General features: G+C 39.6%; 1 protein-coding gene across 1 annotated transcript in view; it reads left to right on the forward strand.

Moving 5' to 3' along the window:
* The window catches only part of SETBP1 (SET binding protein 1), a 399,560-nt gene extending 379,667 nt beyond the window's left edge, over window positions 1-19,893 (forward strand). The window contains exon 6 of the mRNA XM_065932634.1: window positions 14,499-19,893. Within this exon, the coding sequence (XP_065788706.1) occupies window positions 14,499-15,121 (623 nt within the window). The 3' untranslated portion in view covers window positions 15,122-19,893. The remainder of the gene's footprint in view (window positions 1-14,498) is intronic.
* The last annotated feature ends 1,892 nt before the right edge of the window (window positions 19,894-21,785 follow it).

Raw genomic sequence — 21,785 nt, forward strand, 5'->3', positions numbered from 1 at the left:
GGGGAGAGAAGAATTGAGATGAACTTTGAAGGATGGATTAAATTAAATAAGTAGACAGAAGCAGAAAAGACAGGTTTACAGCATCTCTAAGATAGAAGTGTATGTGGAAATAATGACAGATAAAGCTGGAAGAAAGGTTTCGGGTCAGAACATGGAGTCCCTGAAATTCTAGAATGAGTCGTGACTCTTCTGAAGGACAATGATAGCAAAATAAAGCCATGGGCCAATAGCTGTCTGCAGTTGTATTTCAATTGACCTACACAGGTTTATACATTTTTTAAAAAGTTAATTTGTAGATTTTCAACATCAGAAGGTTTACATAATAATCAGAGTTCTGGCTTTTTGGAAACCAGATTATCTGATAAATTTGGACTCAGATTCCTACCTGAAAACAATGATTGATACAGAATAACATTTGTCCCATTGGATGGGCCATATTCTTATTATTTTTCCATGTCCTCTTCTATTTCCCCCCACCTTCTTTCATCATCCTGGTCAACCTCACTCATTATATTGTCTGTCTGGGTCCCTATACAGAACCCTTAAAGGCATGTGACTTTGAGACAGCAACAGGATCAAAACAATGTGAAGAAGACCTAGTCTAGCAGAAGTAGAACAGGTGATCTGTAGTAATACCTGTGTTATTTAACTATGAAATTTGGGGGATTGGAAAAAGCCTTTGAAGTTGGGAAAACCAGGGAAACCCAGGATTTCTCCTTGTCCAGTTCCTTGTCTTCTTTGCTTTCTTAGTAAGGAAATATGGTATGAAACTCACTTTGAAATAGGGCAGCCCTTGCTTGAATCCATGAATCCATGACTTATGTGTCCCTTGGAGCAATTAATCTCTTAGGTCTCAGTTTTCATCTCTGTACAATAGAGATAGTAATGTCTTCACTTGGTTGTGATCACAATTAAATGAGGAAATATGTGAAATACTGCAGACTGCACTGTGGGTTCTCCAAAAATATTAGTTTCTCCCCCTTTCCTATGGTTTCATATGAAAGCAGAGATGATACAGTCCACTTACCTTTTATGGTCTATGGTTTGACACAAAGAGTAAATGCTACAAAAACAATCATTGAGTAAATTAATGATTAAACACACACACACACACACACACACACACACACACTACACCCTCAGCAAAGAATAAAATTTCTTTTTCTTCTCTTTTCCCCACCCAAGACTCCTAAAATGTGACATCTGTTATTTTAATGTCCCTGTAAGTAATGTTGTTAGTTTGTTTTATGAGGTCTACTTTTCTTTTTTTTTTTTTTCATTTATTTTTATTAGTTGGAGGCTAATTACTTTACAATATTGTAGTGGCTTTTGCCATACATTGACATGAATCAGCCATGGATTTACATGTGTTCCCCATCCCTATCCCCACTCCCGCGTCCCTCCCCATCCCATCCCTCTGGGTCTTCCCAGTGCACCAGGCCCAAGCACTTGTCTCATGCATCCAGCCTGGGCTGGTGGTCTGTTTCACCCTTGATAGTATACTTGTTTCAATGCTGTTCTCTCAGAATATCCCACCCTTGCCTTCTCCCACAGAGTCCAAAAGTCTGTTCTGTACATCTGTGTCTCTTTTTCTGTTTTGCATATAGGGTTATTGTTACCATCTTTCTAAATTCCATATATATGCATTAGTATACTGTATTGGTCTTTATCTTTCTGGCTTACTTCACTCTGTATAATGGGCTCCAGTTACATCCATCTCATTAGAACTGATTCAAATGAATTCTCTTTAATGGCTGAGTAATATTCCATGGTGTATATGTACCACAGCTTCCTTATCCATTCATCTGCTGATGGGCATCTAGGTTGCTTCCATGTCCTGGCTATTATAAACAGTGCTGCGATGAACATTGGGGTGCACGGGTCTCTTTCAGATCTGGTTTCCTCGGTGTGTAACTAGTACAGCCACTATGGAGAACAGTGTGGAGATTCCTTAAAAAACTGGAAATAGAACTGCCGTATGACCCAGCACTCTCACTCCTGGGCATATACACTCTGAGGTCTACTTTTCAAAGAGACACAAGGAGAGAACTTAGCTGCTTACCATCTCTCTCAGAGCTCCTCACCTGTTCAAGAATCCTCTTCCCTAGGAACTATTCTGTGTTTCCTTGAAACCTCTTTAAATTAAGAGAAACCAGATAGCCTTCATACACCAATAAGGAAACGTGAATCTGTGCTACCAATGGGCAATTTCAAAGGACAGTGAGAAGGTACTGATGGAGGGAATTTCAACTCTTAGTGTTTCCAGCAATGTCTGTGAACACCCTGTGTGGCCTGGACCCAGAGCTTGCCCCATAAAGATGACAGAGCTCAGAACAAAAGAGAGTAAGCCTGATAATACCTTTAAATTCAGCAGGGGATCAGACCAGCCTCAAGCAGTGTTCCTGGGTTGTTGGGAATGGTTTCAGTGCTCAGACACACTCCTCCAAGGGATTTACTTGCCCTCCAATACCTGAAGATATTCTGAGAGGACTTTCATTATTTTGAAATTCAGTTTTTTTGTCAGTGCCTTTTAGGTACAATCCTGGTCTTTGTCTTGTGCAAGTTGCTAGAGTTAAGTGATTCGGGCTTTACATATGGAAAGTTCATTTTGTTGTGTAATTAATGGGAAGCAGACTTTGGGAAGCTGATGATCCAGGCCCTTATTTATATGAGAACATATGTCTGTGTTTTGTTTATGACTCACTCTCTTACTCCACGCATTGTAACTTGGGTTTGTTTACACTAACTTTTCCTAGAATCCAAGCCACATGGTATATGAGCCAATAATTTATGGTCTCTAAAAGGAAAAGATGATGAACGAGTGTTTTCCTTTTAAATTGTCAAATCTTAAATTGAGGAAGAAATATTTGCTGCCTTGTGTCTATCCAAGCTTTTATTTGGAAAAAAAAAAAAAAGATGATAACAACAAACCCAACCTATTGGTTTAGTGCTCAGAACTTAAATGTATAGATAATTTACCAAGAGAATGTATGACCACGCCCCACAATAAGCCATTGTAATTCTGATCCAGATGTTCAGCCATGAGAAGACCTTTCCTCTGCCCACCCATCCTCCATCTCTGTCACTCTCATTTCTGGTGTTATATAATCAATATATAACATGTACTTGTCTCCTTTTTCCAGGGGACCGTAGTGTTAATTAATCAATGGACTTATATGTTCAAGCTTGTTTTCTTAATGGCACTTAATAAATTCTAAACTTGTTTCTTTCAGCAAAGCTTCACTTCTCCTATGAGGTGGTTTGGAGTTCAGTCTGTACTTCATAGTACTTCAGTGCTTGTGATTGTAGCTTGGATACTCCAAACCGCTAATGGTGCTCTGAAGAGAGTAGTGAACAGCTGAAATATGTGAGGATCTAATTTAATTTACAGTGATTTGGACCCCCTTCAATAAATCCTTTTCTATTTTACACACAGATTTTATAAAATAGATGGTAAGTGTTGGTTTAGGTTGAAGCACGTGGATTGTCCATTTCAAGTAAGTGAGCTGAGCTCCGTGCTAGGGCCTGACCCGAGGGAGTTGGATCTGAGTGCCGAGCACAGCGGAGGGCTCAGTCCCTATTTGTTCTAAGAATAACTAAGAATGGCTAAGATATGGTCCTTGTGCCTTAAGAAAAAACAATTTAAAACAAGAGATAAGTGCAGATTAATCCCATAATCTTAAAACAGGGCACCCTGTGTGATGTGCCATCAGAGAGACACAAGCAATGTGCAGGGGGCCAGAAAGATTCACACTGAAATGAGAGTCCTTTTGGCTTTTAGGGAGAGGACTTCATTTGAACAAATTCCAGCAGAAACTGGAAAGCACTGGAACCACAACTAGCATTGTTTTGTTTTTGTCTTTTCTTTTCCCACTAGGGCTGGAGAATTGCCTCTGGATAAAAGAAAAATGTAAGACTTCTCTTTTCCCTCTCCAACATGAGATGCAATATCCTTTCTGGCAGACATAATAGAGTTGGGCACACACCTGTGGGCTATGCAAAGTTATTGGTTCTGTGGTACACCCTTCCTTTACTAACCAGACACAAACATGTGAAAGTCTAAAGCAATGGGTATAAATTGTTTCAGGGATATTTCACTGTGTAAATTGACATCTTTTCTTGAAAAACTTCAATAAAGAGAAAAATAGCATGCATTTGAGTCCCACGAATCATACTTAGAAGGGGTTAAAGCAAACGTTGACATGTGGGTATTCAGATTCTCTGGAAACTTCACAAACCTGGGCCCTCTCTGAGAAAACAAAAATAAGATTCCAGACTTTCACAATAGACTAAAACCAGTAAAATTAAATTTTGCAGATTTAAATAGAAGGCTTGCATTTAAGCTCAAAAACCAATTCCATGTAGCAATGGCCAAGTTTGGTGGCCAAACTTATGAAAGTGTTTAAGAGAGTTAATTGAGCTTCCATTTAATGTGAACCAACCATGTGATGTTGCTGGGAAGAAAAAAGGAGGCTTTTTGGTTGTTTGTTTTTATGTAGTTCACATTAAGTATAGTGCCATATGCATTCATCACTTCATACTTGGAAAATCAGTTCCATCCTGGGCAACAGAATTTAAGGTGAGATTTGTCAGATGATTAAATCTCCAGTGGAGGGTAATCAAATGGAATATAGTCTAGATTAATTTCATATGAATATAAATAAAGGGATTGAGGACATTTTACCTAGAACAGAGAAGGCTTGGAGGTATATAACTATTTCTACAGAATCATATTTATTCCTAAGAAAATGTCCTGCCAAGGAATTGAGAGATGTGTCTGAACGCACAGTACTGAGCGGTGAAAAATCAAGATGAGAACTTTATTCTCTTAATGTCCTGGTCAATGTGTTTTATATCAGATTGTAAATAAAAGTCTGAGTTTTAAGTAAACAAATGCAATTATTAAGACCAAATAGAAAAACAAAACATGAATACCAACCATTTGATCTAATTCTTAAAGTTCTAGCATGGTCAATAAGGATTTATTTTATCCAAGCCTAAATATTAGAAATGTGAAAATTTTCATAAGATCATGTCTGTTACATTGTTCTTTGTTCTTCTGTATTTTTCTATTTTCTTTTTCAAAACTTACAAGAGAGAAAGAAAATCTCTCATGATCACTTATGAACACATATCTACAATAGCTGGAGTATTATATAAGTGATGGTATTTACAGTTAAGAATACTGCTCTGCCACATTTGAGAGGAAAGAAAAGAGAAATAAAGAGCCCTTTGAGAGGGTGCAGCTACCCCCGCCGCGTGACCACCTGGCATGCTGTGAGACTCAACAGATGTAGCGTCAAACTTTTTGGCATTAACTGCACTTCTATCCAGCCTCTCACGTTGTCTAGTCAGTCTGCTGGGGCTTGAGCCACATGCAACATACAAAAACCAAAGTTGATTGAACAGAGTCAGGCTAAACGGCTCTAGTATTCCTCAGTTAATGTGTGCCTCCACTCTCAGTTCACACCTCACCAAGCCCCTCTGACTCAAAAGTATCACTCTCAGAAAAACTCCCAGACTTAAAATTCTTCTGTAGATTCATCCTGGGCAATTCCTACTAATAATATGCACAGTTCACTTTGAGGTTGATATAGTTGCCCCTATTCTTGTTTTCTGATCTCTGAGCTCATTCCCTTCACCAAGCTTTCTCAGGTCTGCTGAAGTCCTGGTTCCCTTTCTTAGAGGTTCTCTGAGCAACCTGGCTTAGTGGCTTAGTCTGTCTCTAGAGGCTAGTCACCACCGCCTTTTTCTGTCCAAAACTGTAGGTGGTTTGTCCAAAACGCAGGCTCATGAAAGGACTGGCATTTTAACCCCATGGTTAAAAAGTCAAGGATTCTGAAAACCTAAGAACCAGGACCTCAGAACTGCCTTTCCAAAACATGGAGATCAGCATCAAATCCCACTCCAGAGGCTCTCCATGAATGAAACACTCTTTTGACTGTCTTGGAATTGTATGCAATTCAATTCAAGGTGCTCTAGGGAATATGAAGATTAACGATATTAGGCTTTGGTTTCTAGGGTTTAAGAAGCTGAAACAGTCCAACAGGAAATATTAATCAAGCATCTACTATGAGAAAGAAACTATAGTTCTCTTCATTATGAGGGGTACAAAGAAGAACACATGCTGTCTTCAAGAAGCTTTAATGACTTCTTAAGCCATGGATTCATAGAAAGTTAAATTCCTCTAGGATTAAATACTCAGTAAATAAAGTCTTCAGGAGCCTAGAAAAACAAAGGAAAACTTTTTAAGCAGTTCATATTTTTGATCATGAGGTGATATCAGTAAAATAATTTTGAACATTACCCCCATGTAAATACATATTTAGAATATGTGCACTTTTAAAATTTAAACTTGAAAAGTTGAGACAAATCTGAAATAAATAATATTCTCAAAATAAATTGAAATTTCATTTAACTGTATTATTGAGACAAAAATATTTCCACTGTCATCAAAATTTTATACTAATTTTAATATTTTTAATAATGTTTCAGAGAGAACCAAGTGATTGCATTTGAATACTTCTTTTTGAAAATCTTGGGTTTTAACACTTGTGACTAAGCAGTTTGAAGGTCTCATTTCAAATTCAGTTTGTTTCAATACTTGTTAGTAGATGTTATAGGTTAAAATGGTATATCATATAAACATAGATCCAAAAGGAGAAAGTGCATTGTTTTGTTTCAATCACTGTTTTTTTCAATCCCATCCATCAACTAAGCAAAGGTTTTTTTTGTTGTTGTTGAAATTAGACTAACCAACTTCCTTTATTAACAGTCAGATGGTCTTGCATATCAAAAGGCATTGCATTTTTTAATGAGTTCAGATCTCTGAAAACATTTCCAATCAATTTCAAAAACTGCTGTCTCCATAAGATGAGTTGGCTTCTAAAAGCAATTACTTCCTTGCCCATTTTGCCCTAAAGGGACATTAAGGGCTTTTTTCGTTTTTTAACAATTGCAAGGTAACATTACAGACAGCCTATTGACAGCACCAAGAAGGTGAAAATATTTAGAATCCTTCTCTCAAAGTAAAAGAAAATTGTCAGATTCATCTTTGAAAATAGCAACTTCTTTATACTGCTACAAGTTTGCTGCAAGGTAACCAATGAAACTCTGTGTGGTATAGAACATATTTCATTGATATTCTTGGTCTCGTTACAAAGTATTTTTATTTTTTGTGAAAAACTTTTTTTTTTTTTTACTGTTTAAAGATCTTAATTTTCTAAATTTAACCATGTACAAGACCTGAGGACACCCAAAGGGAATAAACTGATGGAATGCCATCAGTCCCTTGAATGCATGTGGTCTCCTCTTTTCCCAGGGACCTCATGCCCAACTGTGACAGGTGACAGATTATCTGATATGCAGCCCAAATATGGGCATCATCCACTATTGTTCCTTATATTAAGCATTAGACTGCTTAACATGGTTTTTTATTTTTCAGATAAAAATATAAATTAAAATATTATCATGTTTTTCTTGCAGCCCAGTTTCCTCCTTGGGAAACATACATCCCACTTGAGAGCCTGCCAATTTAGAACAGGATCCAGATCTGGAGAGGCAGAGAGGAGCCCCCACACATGAACACACAGGCACACACCTACTGCTCCACCTCTCCACAGTCACACTGCTCTCCTCACCTCCTGCCTTCCCTTTTCCCACAGAGACGTGTGAAATAGGAGCAAAACAAAGACCAGGTCTCCTCAGCCATTGCGGCTGAGATAGAATGTACCCTCAGCATTGCAGCTGATATAGAATGTTCTTTCAAAATAAAACACTAAGAGGAAGCTATCATTTAGTGGTTCAAGCAGTTACTATGCTTTAAACAAGCTAGTTACATTTTCAAAGAAACCCCCAACTATATTAATGTGACTTTCAGAACAGAATGGAAGCACACCATTCTATCGGTGACAAGTCCCCCACATCTGCTAACCCTTAATTCTAAATTATGGCTTTCAAATTGGAAAGCAGTGGTATATTGCACGTGTGCTGATGACCGGCAGTGACTCTGATGTGCCCTGGCCCACAGAGGCCTCACCGGCCAAGGGAACTTGCCATCTTTTTCAAATGAGCTTTTAAGACCAGGACACAGGAGGTTAATTTAAACTCTAAGGAAGAAGGAAGAAAGATTGCATGCCAAGGAAAGTTGCTTCATATATCCTATTAGAAAATAAGAAGTAGCATTAGGAAAACAGGAAATCATTACTGAGTTAAGTACAGAAGTATCCAAAATAAAATGCTCAGTTTACATGCATGCTAGCGTGCATGCAAGCTCAGTCATATTCAACTCTTTGCAACCCCATGGACTGTAGCCCACCAGACTCCTCTGTCCATGAAATTTTCCAGGCAAGGATACTGGAGTGGGTTGCCATTTCCTCCTCCAGGGGATCTCCCCAACCCAGGGATAAAACCCAAGTCTCCTGCATTGGCAGGCAGATTCTTTACCAGCTGAGCCGCCAGGGAAGCTTCATATATCTCATTAGAAAGTAAAAAGTAGCATTAGGAAAACAAGAGACTATCACTGAGTTAAGTACAGAAATATCTCCAAAATGCACAATTTACATGGGAAAACATTAAACAATCAGATTCCCTTGAACCTGTATTTGTTGCCCATGTGTTACATACCAGATCTTGTCCTGCTGTATGGTTAACTCTGGGAGTACGTAGGAAAGTCATGGTCTGTGCCTGCAAAGAAATCTAATGTGTATCAACATACAAAGCCCTTGACACTGCATCTCTGTTCCTTGACTGAGGCCAGTGGTGTTCCAGCCCTATCTATCTGAAGCCTAACTTCACTATGGGCATTTCAATAGTCCCTAAAATTTCTTCACCTTCCCAATAGCAAGAAAAAGTCTAATTAGTTTAGAGATAAATTTGTCTCCCACTCTGACCCATCCAGAACTTTACAAAACCAGAATGTGTCTTGCCTATGTACAAAGTCTCTAAAAGTTTAGTACCTGTTTCTTAAGAAAATTCTATATACAGCTAAGCCTCATTAGCCCTTATCTTGCTTGCAGTGCTTACACAACATCTATAAAGTCAGTGTGCAAAAGGAGTGCTAAGCCGAATGTTTGATTATCATAAAAGAAGTAGCAGAATCAACAAATTCTGGTGAGCCAATCATCTGATAATGGGAGCAGATAGAGAAATTCGAGTTGTGTATCAAAACCAACTCAACTATTTGCATGGCAATTTTAAGCACAGAAAAAAAGGTGATTTGCATTGCAGAGTTACGAAGAAATGAATTCATATTTTGCCTTGGCCACTCATAATTATTCTTTCGGGCTAACAAAGAACAGGCAAGATATAGGACAATTATAGGAAAGAGAGCAAATATGGAATCAATCTTGCTGCAAGAGACCAGAAATTACTGTCTAATAATGAAACAATTTGAAGAGAGAAAAATCTGTTAACATTTAGAGGGACAGTGAAATCATAAGCAATAAGGAGAAAGATTTGTGACTATCAAACCCTGCCAAATCCAAAGCCTTCCTCTCCACCACACTAGGATTTAAAAATTATGAGATGAAATAAATGTTGTAGAAAGCCACCTCACATTTGGTAAGGCAATTGATAATGAGTATAGGAAAGAATTTGGGCTTCTCTTGTAGCTCAACTGGTAAAGAATCCGTCTGCAATGCGGGAGACCTGGGTTCGATCACTGGGTTAGGGAGATCCCCTGGAGAAGGGAAAGGCTACCCACTCCAGTATGCTGGCCTAGAGAATTCCATGGACTGTAGTGTCCAGGAGGTCGCAAAGAGTCGGACACGACTGAGTAACTTTCACTTTCTTTCATAGGAAAGAATTATAACAATCTTTAAATACAGAAGGGGACAGTAAGAGCATCTAGTCTTAACTGTTCAATGTAACAGATGAAAAAACAGTCTGCTTTACTGGATAATCCCTGTGTGTCCTCAGTATTCTATGGTCCTTGGTCTAGAGCTGAGCTGCCATTAGCCACTAGCCCATGTAGCTATTTAACTTTAAATTAAAAATTCAATTCTTCAGAGACCCAAAAGGAGCTAAGAGGTTCATCCTAATTCAACTTGCTTTCCAGCTGTCCCTGCCCAGAGCCCTTCCTACTGACCTGCACTCTGGTGCTATTCACACACAAAGTAATGAGCTTGCACTGGAAGTTTGGATAATACTTATAGGCTACAGTAAAATTCAGATGTTCAGTTGATGGGAAACCCCTCAAAAACTGTAATATAAAAAAGATAGAGGGATATTTAGTCTTAACATGTGAGGCCATCAATGGAGATTAAACCATGATGCATGTTTATGCAATTAGTTAGAAAATAAAACCCAGAGCACTCATTCATTCTCCCACCCCACTCAGCCAGGAGGATAGCTACCAGCAGGAGTTTTCCAGGAGATGATATATGACCTTTTCTGAGGACATTTCTTATTCTTCTAAAGTTATTTAGGTAAAATAGAGCCCAAGAGTATGAAAAGCAGAACACTCTGACCCTTAGCAATCCTAAGATCCTAAGAAAGATGTTTAACTGACACTAATTATTTCTATTTTTAAACCATGTATTATGGAACTAGCAAGTATATATCAGAGTAGTAGGATAGCATACTCAGCTTCAACATAATCAACTCATGGCAATCTTGTTTCAAGAATACTTCCACTCCCCTCTTCCATCCTTTATTATTTTGAAGCCAGGGCCAGATGATATCATATGATTTCACCTATTAATAATTTAGTAGGTATTTCTAAAAGGAAGGTACTTTTAAAAATGATCACAGTGCAATTATCATACCTAAGAAACTTAGCAACAATTATATCAAGAAATGCCTAGATGTTATTAAAATTTCCATGAATTTATAAAGTATCTCTCGACAGTTTGTTTAAATTGGCATCCACATGTGGTCATTTTATATCTTCTCTCTTTTAATTTACAGCTCTACCCTCCCCTCCTCCCCACTTATTTGTTGAGGCACCAGGTTGTTTGCCAGGAGTTTCGCAGAGTCTGTGCTTTACTGGATGATCCCTGTTTGTCCTCAGTATTCTATGGTCCTTGGGCTAGAGCTGAGTTGCACAATATGTTAGCCACTAGCCCATGCAGCTATTTAGCTTTAAATTAAATTAAAAAGTCAATTCCTCAGTCACACTTGCCACATGTCAAGTGCCCTGTAACCACATGTGGCTAATGGCTACTGTATGCTGCTGCTGCTAAGTCACTCCAGTCATGTCTGACTCTGTGGGACCCCACAGACGGCAGCCCACCAGGCTCCGCCGTCCTGGGATTCTCCAGGCAAGAGTACTGGAGTGGGTTGCCATTGCCTTCTCCAAATGGCTACTGTATGAGACAGCATAAATACAGGCCAATTCCACCACTGCAGACATTTCTGTTGGGCAATGCTACTCTAGAGGTGTCATAAAGTCCCATGAGGTAGCTTTGGAGGGAAGAAATGTTGAAATCTCGGCCACTCAGTCTTTCACTCAATTAATCTGCATAGGAGTCACTTTAAACTTTCACACCTGGTCATTGAAAATGAGATAAAAATTCAAGGGATCTGTGTGTTTTTAATTTACATAAGTGGTATGCTTTACAAACACTCATTTTCTTTTTTTGTTCAATTGTTTTTAGATTCAGCCATGTTGATATGTAGTTTATTCTTTTTAACAGATGTGCAGTATTTCATTGGGTGAATGTCTCTGTGATTCGTTACCTTTTAAATTAATATTTAGATTAAGTCTTCTGTAACATACACTGCGCTTCAAGGGACATCATCAGCCTCCTGTCACACATGAGCAAAGGAGGCAACCTGGCTGTGGGATCTCTGGGGCACTGGGCATGCCCATCTTCAACGCTAGTAGGTGTTGCCCAATCACCTCCCAAAATGATCCTGACAATTTGCTTTCCTGCCAACACTGTGCAAGTCTTCCTACTTCCTTACAGAATTACAAATATCAGGTAGTCTCGGACTTTTAATTTTACCAATATGAGTTCACATATATGCAGTAAAAGTACAAATTCAACCAGGGAAAGGGAAGGAAATAGAATTGATGATGGAGCACTGACTGAACTGACTCTAATGTTTTCTAAAGCATCTATGGCAAAAAGTAATGCTTATTAAATGTGAATGGTGGGTACAAAAGAGTTGGTTATAGTATTTTTAGTATTGTTTGGTAAGTTTAAAATACTCAGAATGAATTATTTCATAATTTTTAATGCAAGAGTTTAATAAAAAATATGTATCATATAAGAAATTATTGAATATGGGATTATCTACTATGTTCCTTTTTGTCTGACATTTCATGCTTAAAAAAGTACTGAGATGAAATATTCATTGGTTGTATTTGCTCCAGATGACCTCCAGTTCAGCTCACAGTTTTCCAGTCAAGCTTTAATCATTGAACATTGCCAGCTAATTGCCCCAAATGATTTGTTTTGGAACTGCATGCTTTATTTTGTGTCACATAGCATTTTCTTCTCTTTGGATGATATAAACTAAAAAGAAGGTAAACTGCTAGTGGAACTTTTCTTTGGAATGATGCTAATCGTTTTGTGGAGTATTTCTGACAAGTTTTCCTTTCCTCACGAGCAGTGTGGACAAGGTAAATGACTTGGCTCCGACATGGAAACTTGCTGTTAGTGTCACAGTTATTTGGAATAGTCAGTTAAAAAATCTAAACTAAAACTCCTTTAGAGAAGAATATAAGACAGCAATGATCAGTGTGATTCATCAGTCAAGAAACAATTTTTAAATCCCTTCCATGTACGAGGCGCCATGGCATGCCCTGTGAGGGACATGAAGACCAACAGAAGTTGGCCTCTGTGTCTGAAAACTTACAATTGAGCAAGCTTTTCTTTTTACAACACTAACTACAAAAATTCTATTTTGTAGTCAGAAGCTCACTCTGGCTTTGTTCTATTTTGATCTTGATAACTTATTTTAAAGATTGTTCAGTAGGTATTCATTGCACAGTAAGTCTCACAATGACCTTTGGCCAAAAGTAGTACCATTTTGGCCTGTCCTATGGAACTCAGAGCTTCCCACTCCATGAAGCCTATGGCATAAATAACTTCAAATAAAACCCTCCAGGAGATCTGTGTCAGGCACAGCATGAGAGAGAGATGGGGAAAAGCAGGGGAAGAATCATGCCAGAGTGCCCAAGAGTAAGTGACAATGCTGTCTGTGTTTTTGCCAGTTTTTCCTCATCTCCCTTAAGATATTTATTCTGCTTCTCCACTAAGAGTTGAAAAAATGCAGGATGACACAACAAACCACCATGCTAAAATGAAACACATTTGCTTTTAGGCCTGCAGTGTTTTTGTAGCGTTGACAACAACTACGTGGGCTTCTTTGGGGATGAGCATTTAGCGTAAATCACAGCAGCAAAGAACTAAGGACTTTTTATGCTTGGAAGTGGCCAGAGAGAGGAGCCAATGTGAAGATAGGGCAGCTTGATGTGTGTGAGTGCCTGTGTGTGTATGTGTGTATACACATGTATATACAGGTGTGCCTCTAGTGAACAACACAAGGAGGAAGAACAATCTAGAGGCAAGGTCTGCTCCATCTTGAAGCTATTCACACTTTATGGTGTCTGAACTTCAAAATGAAGCAGTTCTGAAGGCTATTTAGTGGCGGCAGTACAGGACTTCCTGCGACTAGAAGTTTGGTCATAAAATAGAGGCGCATCTGGCACCAGGACATGAAAAGAGTTCTTTGCAAACAACAGCCCAGTAGCAGGGGTGTAAATGATTCAGAAACACCTGGCTGGTATTTTCCTTGGGGATTCCAGAAGATGCACTAGTTAAGACCTGGTCAATTGGACATCATCAGGCAAGTTGACAAGTCCAGACCATTGTGGGTGGCGGCGGGGGGGGGGGGGGGAAGGAATTAAGAGAGATAGGGTCATCCCAAATATAGTGTTCCTAAAAGAATTCTCCCTCTGTCAGTTAGGGGAGGATGGTTAGGGATATAATAGGTTCAGTTCCGGATTCTAGTTCAGGTCAAGGCATCTCCTTTTTGAGGTTGATGGTACAAACGAATGAGCCAGATTCTCTGATCCAGAGGGCTGCTTGTCATTTTATCTTTTCAGCATCTTTTACAAAAAAAAAAAAAAAAAAAGTATAGCCTAATGCTAAATTAAATTAGATCAGAGGTCAGAGAGCTGAATAAAAAAATAAAAGCTATAATAGAAAAACTACAATGGAAGACTTTATATTGTGATTCTGACATTGACTTCCCTGGCAGATCTTTCTACATGGTGTGAGCCTATTTCCAAACTTAAAATGGGAAGACGAGTATTTCATGGGATTTCTGTAGAGAATGAAATAATGATATACTTTGTACACATACTATTCAACCCATGTTTATTTCTATTTTTTTAATTTTAATAAAAAAGAATAGTTGGTAGTGAGTCATAACATCAACTTTCCATCATCTTCATAGCCAAATATAATGCCAGTTGTCACTGAAAAGACTGGGTTTAAGACAGCCTGCATCCTGTGATCAGTTTCTTCTCTCTTCCCTTCCTGCAGCCAGCTCCTCCCTGAAGAAGCGATTTAAGCGGCGGGAGATTGAAGCGATCCAGTGTGAGGTGCGGAAGATGTGCAACTACACGAAGATTCTGTCCACCAAGAAGAACCTGGACCACGTGAACAAGATCCTGAAAGCCAAGCGGCTGCAGAGACAATCAAAGACAGGCAACAACTTCGTCAAGAAGAGGAGAGGGCGTCCCCGGAAGCAGCCCACGCAGTTCGATGAGGACTCCAGAGACCAAATGCCAGTGCTGGAAAAATGCATCGACCTTCCCAGCAAACGGGGTCAGAAGCCAAGCCTGAGCCCGCTCGTCTTGGAGCCGGCCGCCAGCCAAGACACCATCATGGCCACCATCGAGGCGGTCATCCACATGGCCCGGGAGGCGCCGCCCCTGCCCCCGCCGCCGCCCCCGCCCCTCCCGCCGCCTCCGCCTCCCCCGCCGCCCCCGCCGCCCCCTCTGCCCAAGACCCCCAGAGGAGGCGGGAAGAGGAAACACAAACCTCAGCCTCCGGCCCAGTCCCCGCAGCAGGCGCCCCCGCCACAGCCCCTTCCCCCGGAAGAGGAAGTGAAAGCCAAAAGGCAGAGGAAGTCGCGAGGGAGTGAGAGCGATGTCCTTCCGTAGGGTGGGTCCGAACCTGGGGCCGGGGGTGGACTGACGCGTTGGAAGTGCAGTGAGCCGGGCTGGGCGGAATCCCCGCCGCAGGGACACCATGCCCTGCTCTCCAGAAGCTGGGCAGGGGCAGAATCGGGCCAGAGGACGGGGTTGAGCCTTCAGGAGCTCTTGGCAAAGCAAAGCAAGGGGACGTCTTCAAAAGAATGGGTGTGTGCGTGCGTGTGTGCGCGCGTGCGTGTGTGTTCCACAGCAGTTCCCACCAAGCAGCACTTCAGAATGGCTAGATCCTTGACAGGCAGCAGGAGACCCATCCCGGAGGAAAAAGATGGTGGTGCTCCCTGAAAGCCGCCAGACCTCCTGCAGCCAAGGTGCACCCTTGATTCCATTGCAGTTACTGGACAGGAAGATTGAAAGGGAAACGCCCTCAATTAGGAAACATTCCAAGGGGAGAAAAGCGGCAAATTTCTCAACTGGCTTCGTTGTAATCCACTTCCATTTAATTGGTTTTTATTTCTTCTGGTTTTTTGAGCTAGGCTAGGCTTTGGGGCACCAAAATCATCATCAGGTGACCCGAATCTTTCTGTTAACAATACGGTTTCTCAGATAGACTGATGTCATCGGAGGGTGAAATTCTAGTGATAGGCAACCTCAGACATGCATTCATACTCTTGTGTGTGTTTCCTCTACCACACATACTGATTTTTAGCATCATCTGTTCCAACTTTTTCTTTGCACATTGTACTTCCATGTACCTTTTCATTACCTTTCATACCTAAATAATGTAAACCTTACCTGTGTCGTAATGTTCATCCTTGGCATGCTGTTCCAAGGAACTTGGCTTTGAATCCCAGTCATTGTGAAACAAATACTTAGTATTGATAGAGCCTTTTAAAAATAAGTAATTTAAAGCAACTAAAGATACATTGACCCAGGTATCAATCAGGTTATTTTTATACTTAAAGCATATCAGCGAAGTATAGACAGATTAAAATGGTTTTAATGCCCCATAGAAAATGGAATAACTGACAAATAACCAAAAATTGAAACCCCAGACCCACCAGAAAGACAAGTGTCTAGCAATGCCTTGGTGTGTGATTTTTTTTTTTTTCAAACAGATAACTGTCAAAGGTCATTGGAAAAAAAAGGAGGGGGGGGCAAAAAGACAATAGAAGTCCATTATCTCTTTTCATGAAAGCAGATGGGATTAAGTGTTCTTATCTGGGAAAAAAAGAAAGGAAATGCTCAAAGGGTGTCACCACTCCAATCGTATCACATCACCTTGGACAAAGTATCCAAGTTGTGGTTGCCTTAATAAACTGAAACATATTGTACATAATGTAATTATAAGTCTATCAGTCTGCATGGATGCAAACTGTGTGTGACAAATCGTCTTTTAAATGGTCAATTTCAACTGTACATTTCTCATCCAACTTGTACTCTAGCCATTGGTTTAGCGTGGACAGATATTCCATCTCTTTTACCCATTTCCACAGCCCAAGTAAAACATGTTAAGAAACTCAGAATGAATATAAAGTTATTCCGTTGCCATAGATGTTTTCTAAAAGTCAGATATGGAAACTTCAAATAAGTATTTTCAATTTCCTTCCTCACACCTCCCCCTTATCTTCCCTAAGACATCAAATACCTGGTATGGTAGATTATAAAAAGAGAGACACTAAGAGACAGAATTAAATTTTCCGATGAGAATGAGAATATCTGGTTTACCTCCAAGTTGCTTCTTTATAGGAAGTTGGAAACAGCAGAAAATTGTATTATTAGCTCAGAACACAATATTATTCCCTTAGAGAAAGAAGGATTTTTGTCAGGAACATAGGAGCGTAAGGGATGGGTTATCTATCAGAGTAAATGTTTAAATTCCAAGTTAATATGCTTGCAAACATCACTGCTCTGTCGTGGCACCAGCAGTTGGTTGAAATTACCCACAGAGTCATCCTATTGTGTGCTATCACCATGGACTTCACATCGTGTGCTGCCACTGTGTCAGTAGCATTTAATCCCAGCATATGTGAGTTTAAAGGAATGCAGTCTCCTGTTCTTCAAAGCTTATATCTTAGATACTCAGTTTATGACCTAGATTGACCTTTGGCATTTCACACAGGTTGAACTGCAAAATCAAACCAACCACTTTCAATTTGTCATTCCCAAGCCATATCTGAGTGGTTCCAAAGTCATTCAAGAGGAAGGTTTAAATTATCCCTGCTCACCCCACCATTGCTATGAAAGAATACCCATTTTCATTCCAATTAAGCCATAAAGAGGTTTCTCTCTTGTTGGATTTTGAAAATAATTGATTTCATTCTTTCTTTTGCCCTTCTTCCTTCCAGTGTTGTACTGTTTCCCCAACCAAATCTGTGAGCAGACTAAATCTTCCTACAGAGAGGAATAAGCTGACACTCTCTAAGCTTCTTAAGGAAGGACCTAAAGCTCAATTGTCATTAACCTCTAGTACGTGAGAAATTTCAAATAACTCTAGGATACATTAGAATTTCCGAACCAACAAAAGGTATTCCAGGAGAGATACAGCAGACTTATACATAAATTCAGTTCGCCAGTGATCATGTGAGTCAAATGCAGATCTTCTACATTTATGACCCCAAGATTAGATTGGAAAACTGCAGAGGAGCAAAACTGAGATAAGTGAATCCACTGTTTGCAGGTGTATGCAAGTCTTGTCACCTGCAGGGCTTCTCTTTCCCATCAAGTTCTTCCCTCAGTATTGCATTACTTTGATTTTTTTTCTTTTGCTTTCTATTAACCTAACTCATCTTTCTAGTATGACCATTTCCTCATTTTCTAACTACCCCCTTTGCATTAGCCTCTCCTGTCCAGGCTCAATATGGGGCCAGTCTCATTTCACATCTTATTGGTAGCAGAACCAATATTAGAACCCAACTCTCCTGACATACACTGTGGAGGTCTCTTAACCACTCAACACTGCTTTCTGTGGCTGCATATTTAGAGAAAATGCACGAGACTCCATAAACTGATCCAAAAGTATTTCATAATAAGAGAAATTCCTTGGTTTACTTTTCTGTTTCATCCAAGACTTGCCTTCAGCAAGGAGGCACTTAATATGGACCCACTTATATGGAGTCTGATTAGGGGTAAGCAAAGGGTAAAATCGGTATAAAAATCACCTTGAGGGTGATGATGGGTCTCTGAGCCATCTTTTTAGTGGCTGGGGAACCACTTGTTTTTCAACCGCTCATCTCAAACGAGAGGAACAGAGTTTAACTTCCTCTAATGTCTTGGCTCCCACTGCAACCCGAGGAAGACAGGTTGAAGGAAAGGAGAGCATGTCAGGGCTGGCTTGTGATTTGACAGGCCTGGGACTCAGCAGCCACTGACAGCCCCAAGTAGGTGACTAAGGGCCGACAGGATTAGCATGTTAACTTGGCTGCTGTCCGGAGTGAGAGGCCACATTCAATGGCAGTCGGAGTTTGTGTTCTGGGCATTGCTGGTTCTATAAATATGATAAGCAAGTGGTGACAGAATTATAGTATAAGGTGATGTACTACATGGAGATCATAAAGGATTTGGTTTTAGGACTTAAGTAGAAAATCCACTCCTACAGCTTATTACCCGACAATATTCAGATAATGAGCTTTTGGAGAATATTATTTCCCTACCACTAGGAAGATTTACCTGGGAACTGTCTAAAGTCTATACATATATTTCCAAAGCCTTTAAATGCCAACTGTAGCATGGGAGTGGGGGGGAGGTGGCAGAAGCTGAAATGCCTCAAAAGCCATTTAAGTGTTACATTGCAGGATTTTCAGTCCTTCACATTATGTAAAAGTAGATAAATATAGACATTATTCTCAATTCTACCCTATAATATCACAATGGTCCACATGCCAGAGCTTACAGACAATGTCATCACAGTGCCTAGAAACTCGAACTGTAATATACCGTAGCATTTTCTTGGTGTTTTTTAAAGTTTCCTTCCATAACACCAGGCTCCCTCTGCCTCTTGTTTCTTGGAGAGTTTGCCCTACTGATGAGTCTGCCTCCTTTGTTGGACTCAGTCACTTGGGGAACAGTCTTAGAAGCACATATCAACCAAGGAAGAAACTTCCTGGATATCTCTTGCCCACTTGCCCAGGTATAATAAATACTAAAGGGGGAAAAATTGAAAAGAGCTGCCACTGGTCAACACAGAAGGGCAGTTCCAGCTTAGGTTGGTGTCTTTCTTTTTCTTCCTTTTTTTAAAAAAAAAAATCTATTTCTTAAATAATAATAAATGCACATGATGTGTTAAATATGTATATATATATTTCAAAAGAAAAAAATGGGGCACAAGATTGTCTTACAAGTCGTGCTGGCTAATTTTTAGTTTGTATTCATAAGTGGTTTTTAAAAGCCTTTTTTAAAGTGTAATTTGCATGTTCTACTTTGATTGTATGTAAACATATTTTAGAACAAAAAATGTATTTGTATTTTATTGAATATAGAGGCAAGAAAAATTGTACATTGTTTGAAATGTTCTTTTTGTAACAGTTTTTATTCATAAAGCATTTTTGTACATTTAAAATGAACATGGACTTGCTGTTATTTGAGGCGTAGATACATCTGGCATGCTTTACTGTCATGCTCCTCCATGGTCTTAGATGTTGGGTTTTAAACATTTTTTCTAAAAGAAAGCTCAGTCTTTTTCGCTACCAGATCAGGTTAGCACAGTATAGAGCACTTAACTATTAAAAAAAAAAAAGTTAATCCTATTCATATGTTATTCATTGTGTGAAATTAAAGACATTCAATTCAGTCTAACATGAGTTGTGAATTCTTTTGTTTTATTTTCCATCTGGTTCACATCACTAAGGAGTTTAATAGCATTTAAGGGTCTTTGCTCACACCAACTGCATATAGAATCATTGAAAAAATTCTCACCAAATTTCTGCCTTTTGTATGATTCTGGGAAGTACATTTTGGGCAAGATTTGAGTCTGATTTACAGAGTTACTGTTCAGAATATATTACACCTGGACGTAAAGCCAAGCCTGATTCAAAGAACTAGTCAGAACTCTGCTGAAAGCAATCCAAATGTAGTATAAGATGTTGGAGACCCATCCTATCCTAAAATTTTAGAACATTATGGATTAAGCTTTCTTACTAAATATCCCATGATGTTAAATAGCTAAAGGATGGATCCCTGGCTGGCCTTAAAGTTTTACTGGAGTGATAGGAAAAGCTATTTAATCAACCACAGGCAGTTACTGATCACATATCCAAAACTCCCAATCTCAGCAAGACCCGAAAGGCAGTGCCGAGGAATATACAATCCTTGCTCTGAAGGAACTTATAAGATCAGCATGTGGAAAATAAACTATAGTTCTAGGCAGAATATGGCAAGCAGTTAAAGAGTGATGGATTCTCAGAATAAGGGTGGAGCCCTTGAGGTGGCACTTTGTTCCTACTCTTTCTGTTATAATTTTTATATTCAGAAGTAGGTTTTAAAAGCCCTTTTAAAAGTGTGATTTGCACATTCTACTTTGAGAACATGTAAACATACATATATTTATATATTTTTCATTTCCTTTCTTTATCTTCTGATGCACCACATCAAAAAGCCAACAAGGTAAGTAGGAAATGTTATTAGCAGCTCTGCATCCTTAACCATCAACCTGACCCAATGTAACATTTATTATGACTTTTGATATTTGCAGCACACACAGTGGAATAACAGGAATCTTGTGGAGTGAATAGCAGTCTTCAAGAGTGGATTATTAGGGCAGTCCCCAGGGTGGTTAGAATCCTAATGCTTTAGACAGTCACCTGAGACTCAGAGAATTTAGTCAGCAATCTCTATCAAAGTAGAATTTGCCCTCTTTCCTCTGCCAACTATCTTGCACTGAACTTTCTCAACCTAGGGATTGAACCCAGGTCGCCTACATTGCAAGCAGTTTCTTTTTCAGCTGAGTCACCAGGGAAGCCCAGTAGGTAGCCTATCCCTTCTCCAGCAGATCTTCCCAACCTAGGAATCGAACCAGGGTCTCCTGCGTTGCAGGCGAATTCTTTACCAACTGAGCTATCAGGGAAGCCTGCACTGAACCAGGAAATTTTAAAACCTCATATAGTCCTCTTTCGTTAGACTGCTGGTATTTCTGAAATCAGCAAGAACTCCCAGGGGTATACCTAATCTCTTCCCACCAACTTCTCATGTAGGGACAAAGCTGTTGCCATGAAACTGATTGGCTCAACCTTTAGGGTTTTTCATCAGTCCAGAGAATAGCAACGTGCTGACAGAGACTGTGAAGACAGTCAGATGTGTTCACACATGTTGCTGGGACGAAGCTTAGTGTACAATTTTTTACACCCTGTTCTACCAGCATGGATGAACCTTAGTTCCAGACCTAGGATTTCTTTTCTAACCTGGAGGGGAAGGAAAGAAGGGCCTTTCAGAAAGCTTGACTCCAATTCTTCCAAATGATTTCTCTGTGTTCCAGTCTTTTCTATTTTCCTAGTCCCTAGGCATTTGAAATTGAAAAACCAGAAACAAGTTTTTCATTTTTAAATTTTCCTCCTCTGTGCTTTGCTGTCAAGTACATACCCTGAGGGGGTGAGGAGAAATCAGCCTAGCTACCTGAATTGAAGGGAGGAGATAGCAGAAAAGTAGAAATATGGGTAATTGGTTACTAATTCCAAAAGTTTAA

This window comes from Muntiacus reevesi, chromosome 4, assembly GCF_963930625.1.
Source record: "Muntiacus reevesi chromosome 4, mMunRee1.1, whole genome shotgun sequence".
NCBI classification, from domain to species: Eukaryota; Metazoa; Chordata; class Mammalia; order Artiodactyla; family Cervidae; genus Muntiacus; species Muntiacus reevesi.